Genomic DNA, 5,501 nt, shown 5'->3' on the forward strand with positions numbered 1-5,501 from the left:
CAGCTGATGGTAGTTCCTTATGTTGGGATCAGTGTCTCTGAAGTTTAGTCGCAATATTTATCATACATCGCTTTTAAATTATTCAGTCCCTCATCTGTTTCAGTGCAGTATACACAATTTATCCAGTTTTTCTCAGTCTTACCCCCACCCTGATATCAGTCCCATTTTATAGCAGTGGCACCTTGCAATATTTGTCCTTTTGCAACTGAGATATCACTTCTTATGGGATGGTGCACATCCCAGGCTGAGTTGGCACCAAGAGGCGTCTTGCTCCCACTGAAGGCTCTCTGCTGCCTCTAGAGGAAGGTCATATAGCGGTCAAAGGATAGGGAGCTGCACATGCTTAGGGGATCCCTTTGGGCAGGTTCTGCCAGGAAAGCAACTTAACAGGAACTAAGTGTTCATTGCACCTGATTATGGGCATGTCTAGTTTTCTGACCTAACACTAGACATTGGCTCTGAGGGCCCTGTCTCCGTGCTGTATTTTATTTCCTATCACCCCCCAGTCTAAGGTAAGGTGACAAATGTTACATTAAATAGATAAAAATTTCCAGCACCATACTTCTGTCAACACAAGTGAAACCTACTGCACCTCCCTGAGGCTCAATTGCCCCATTTTAAAGTCGGGATGAATAAAGAATCTTCCTGTAGAATTGTGGCCAGAGACTCAGTCAGTGAATGCTATATAGCTTTCTACCCAAAGAAAGAGCTAGAAGCATAGAAGGTTGTTTGCCTGTGATTACTTCTCAAATGTGCCCAAATCAATATTTGAGTGGCATCATAACCATACCAATTTTTCTTACTGATAATTTCCTCCTCAATAAAGTAATTATTCTTGGGACTTGGTAATGAGAATTGTTTGGGGTTGTTTTTTTTTAAAAAAAAAAAGAAAACTAGCAAAACTTTACACCCCTTTGTAAATGGTTGTTGTTATGGTTTTTTGTTTGTTTTTGTTGTTGTTGTTGTTGTTGTTTTACCTTCCTGAACTGTTTCTAGTGCAAGTAAGCCTTCACCACTGACCTAGAAGATTTAGTCAGAATAAATCATGACTCTCTCCCCTTCATCATTCCTTGACATCGAACATTTGTTTGCTTCAGCATCTAGTAACAAAGGGACTTTTCTTGAGGTCTCATGTGCAGCTAATAACTTCTTTGATATATTAATGCTTCAGGATTAACCTTAAATAACTTCCATTTCTGTAGACAACCAAGAAAATGAAGAAGCTGGAAAAGGACACAGCCACATGGAAAGCCCGATTTGAGAACTGCAACAAAGCCCTGTTGGACATGATTGAAGAGGTGAGCAAAGGCTTCCCATGGATTGACTTGCCTGCCCCCCACTCACCCCCACATACCTCTATTCATCATGAGGTGGGATCAACTCGCCAGCCTTGGAAAGTGAAGGAGATGGGGAGAAGCCAAAATATTCACAGAAAAGAATGATCATAGTGCAAATGATTGGATCTGAAAGCAAATCATGTTTTTTCTGGGATGTAACATACAAAATTCTAATAACAATGCATTTGAACTTTGTAAATAAATCAGTATAAAAATTATAATAACATTAATAAGAGCAAAGATAGTTTAGAAACTAGCCCAAACTCATAATAACCTCCTTGGGGACCCCAACTCACAGGCTGTGCTTACTAAAAGCATGCCCCAAAGTAGCATCACCCCCACTGACCTATGCATTCTGTGAAGGTAGAGAGAATACCTTATTTGTCTTTGAATTTCCCTGCATCAGAAAATACAGTAGATACAGAATAATGAAATGGACTTGAACATACAAACAGAACACCAGCACCCAAACCATATGCTTTTTTTATAGACAGATCTAGGGATGTATTTTTCAGTTCTCCCAACAAGCAAGAAATACTGATATTATGCCAGACACTGAATAGACTGTGCTTCTGAGAGTCCCTCCGTGTAAGCAATTGAAGAGAATCTGAAATGTTTTTATGGGACACAGAACAGCATAGAGGTAGAGTGGTCAGGGAATAAAAGGAGGAGGAAGACCAGTTTTAGACATCAACACACAGCACTATTTCTAGAGAAAAGAAGTCAATTCAAACAGTCAGAGCAGCCAGCAGCATGGATTACATGTGGGGTGAGTTTCTTTAGTTATAATTACCATTCTAACAATTTATCTCAAATTGCAAGCAATGCCAAAGAGACATGATTACTATTCAGCAAGACATAAATGCAAATGCTTGCTGGCACAAGTAGGTAGCAGCTTATCTATATAACAGCAGATAAGGCCTGGCTACACATCAAGTCCCAGGCCTATCTTAGTCATTTTGCCACTTGCCTTTGCTCACCTCTGTGAAGTCTTACAAGAAGAACATGTCCTACTGTAATATTTTAGGGACTATCAGCTAAAATATAAGGGAGCCTTGTCCTCTCTATTTTTTTTTTAAATATGATGCTGTTGTTAGTTTCTATCAAGTTAACTCTGATTCACCGTGATCCCATAGGTACAGAGTAGCATTGGGCTCCACAGGGTTCCAAAGCTATGACCCCTCAGGAGCAGATTGCCAGGCCTACCTTCTGAGGCACTTCTGGGTGGCTTCCAACCATTAACCTTTTGGCAAGTACTTTAGAACTTAACTATTACAACGCTTAGGCACCACAAGAGAAGGATGGTGATTAAAAGGGACAATGATAAGAATATTCTTGTAGTCTAGCAAATAATTAAAAAATGAGAAGTATGTCTTTACCAAAAGTATTCAGCTATCACTCTGTGGCTGAGATCCAGAGATAAAGTCCTGTAGATAAATCTCTGTGCATATGATCTCAAGATCCACAATTGCGTTCTTCATGCTGTTTTATGTGTGCGTTTGTTTTCTAATCACAGAAAGCCCTGAGAGCGAAAGAATACGAGTGCTTCGTGATGAAAATTGGGAGACTGGAGAATCTCTGTCGAGCATTACAAGAAGAGAGAAATGAACTCTATAAAAAAATAAGAGAAGCAAAAATGCCTGAAAAGGAAGACCAGAGTCACCAGCCCTCAGATGAGGAGCCAGATCCAAGTGTGTCTTTGCATGAAGAGGTCAATACAGAGGAGGCCAAGAGTGTCCACGAGGCTGTGAAAAACCTGGCGGCAGCCTTCATGGTAATTCACCATCAAGAGTCTGCTCTGGACCAAGCCAGAGAAACCCAACCAGAACCAAGCAGGTTGCAAGAAGGCACTGACACAGTCACCGAGGAACCAGAACAACCCTCTCTGTTCCCTTCATTAGAACCAAAGAATTCCCTGCCTTCCCCAGCTCCCCAGGCCCAGGCTGAAGGAGACAGTGAGGCAGAACTCCCCAAAACCATTGGTCCTCAAGGGGGGTTGGGAGCAGAGACCTGTTGTGAGGGCCTTCCTGCTAGGGCAGAGTTTGATCAGCAACCCCAGAAGTCAGAGGGAGAAACTTCCGGTCAAACCCTCCAACCTCCTGCCCAAGACGCCCCACCAGTAATGGAGACAAAAGGTCCAGCACTCACAGCAGGTGAGGGAGTTTTCGCTGGAGTACCGGAATGTAAGGCCAGTACACAGCCCCCACCATTAGAAGCTGGAGGGCTGCCACTAGGGTCTTCAGCAGGCCCCCAGCCGCCTAGGGCGGCTGACCTCAACATCGAGGGAGTAGACTAAGCTCCTCATGCCCTTTGAGGCCATTTTCCCTGACTTTACATTTTCATTATAAGAGATCTCAAAGAAACAGAAAGGGCTAGGGGTGCCAGGGAGAAGACAGTTAGGATCAAGAAATTTTGAATTGTTGCACAGGGCACATTTAGCCGTTGTGCTGATTTGGAGCTTTCCTCTTTAACACTGGCTGATAGTATGATTTTTCCAAAGGACACCAAAATACAGCACTAGCAAACTTATACTAATCTGCCATTAAGAAGGCACTTAATTCAATTTCCTGATTAGCAGAAATATTTACTGTTTAAAGGCATCTACTACATTGTACAAATATTGGAAAAAATGTGATGTTCTATTTATTTGTATGCCTCAAATAATAAATTTCATATTATTTAATGGATATCTAGGTTCCATTTAAATAATACATTCATAATATACATAACATGTGTGCATACATGTGTTAATCTATATATGTGTTTATGTGTGTTAATGTATAGGTACACATATTGCATGAATATGTATACAGATGTCTATGTTACACATGTATTTCTGTCAGTTTTCTTAATCCGTCTGTGCAAAACATTTAGATGTTATTCTTTTTAAAAAATACCATTAACTGCAGTAGACTGTCAAGCAGACATAGGTTCAGAAGTTTACATTGAGAAGGGTGAAACTCAATATACATTCTTTGGGCATATTGTCAGGAGGGCCCAATCCTTGGAAGAAGACATCAAGCAGAGAAAAGTAGAGAATCTGTGAAAAAAGAATGACCCTCAATACGACAGACTGACACAGTGACTGCAGTAATTTACTTGAGCATGGTGGGTATAACGAGCAGGTCATAAGATAAGAAACTTCCAGTCTGTGGTTCACAGGGTCTCTATTAGTTAGAGTCAACTTGATGGCACCTATAACATCAACAACAGTACACTGGCCACAGTTGACCATATTTTGGTAAGCCAAAGATTAACCAGTTAGTCAAATGATGGTATATACTTTTGACAAGTCTGTGCAGGAAATCTGAACAAAGAGAGGGCCACAAGAAACCCTGGGCAAGAAAGAGGAATAGTGTGGCTGTAGATATCCTACAAAGAAAGGGTTGGACTCAGAAAAGGGAGGGAGAGAATGGAAGGTTAAGGGGCGTCAGACTAAGAAGTTGTCCTCTGAACTCATGTCTTTGTGCTATCTCTGTGTAAAAAGAGAATACTCTCCAGGCTCCATCAACCTTCTGCAGCCTCCTCTACGGGCTTCCCATCACCCCTGTTACCACTGCCCCAGTCGATTTTCTTAAGAGATCTACTCCTTCTTTCCTCCTTTGCAGAAGGAAATTTAACTCAGCCCTCATCTCAATAAGCACTAAAAAACAAGTTCTTATTTTTCCAAAGCAGAATCCACCAAGAGCCTCCATATGAGTGATGAGGCATATATTCTTTAAGGAATTCTCTATTGCCCACAAGTTCAAAGCAGAGAACAGATAAATTCCTACTCAAAATAATTTTTAAATAGGTGAGGATTCAGGACAATCCAAAATCCACAAACAGTGGGCTTTTTCTATGCAAATATCCCAACTGAGAACTCTAATAATACAGAAGGCATCAGTTACTCTAGTCCTGATGTCCCAGTGGTTAAGCTCTTGGCTGCTAATTGAACTGTTAGAGCCGACAATAGTGGCTCCACAGGACAATGACCTGCTGATCTGCTCTGGTAAAAGTTGTTGTTGTTAAGTACTCTTGAGTCTTAGACGACTCATAGCAACCCTATAAACGAAAGACCTGAACACTTGTATAACTTTGGTCGTTTCTCCATGTTCATAGAGTTTCCGGAGGCAAGCTATTTTGGAAGTGGATCCCACTCCTGCTTCCAAGCTTGTTTTAATC

General features: G+C 41.3%; 1 protein-coding gene across 1 annotated transcript in view; it reads left to right on the top strand.

Annotated features, from left to right (window-relative positions):
• Positions 1 to 3,633, top strand: part of TXLNB (taxilin beta) — a 73,906-nt gene extending 70,273 nt beyond the window's left edge. Inside the window, exons 9-10 of the mRNA XM_006884941.1 lie at positions 1,203 to 1,298; positions 2,854 to 3,633. Coding sequence (XP_006885003.1) covers positions 1,203 to 1,298; positions 2,854 to 3,633 — 876 coding nt within the window. The remainder of the gene's footprint in view (positions 1 to 1,202; positions 1,299 to 2,853) is intronic.
• Positions 3,634 to 5,501: the final 1,868 nt, after the last annotated feature.

This window comes from Elephantulus edwardii, unplaced genomic scaffold (assembly GCF_000299155.1).
Source record: "Elephantulus edwardii isolate Elephantulus edwardi_28Jun2011 unplaced genomic scaffold, EleEdw1.0 scaffold00039, whole genome shotgun sequence".
Classification (NCBI taxonomy): domain Eukaryota; kingdom Metazoa; phylum Chordata; class Mammalia; order Macroscelidea; family Macroscelididae; genus Elephantulus; species Elephantulus edwardii.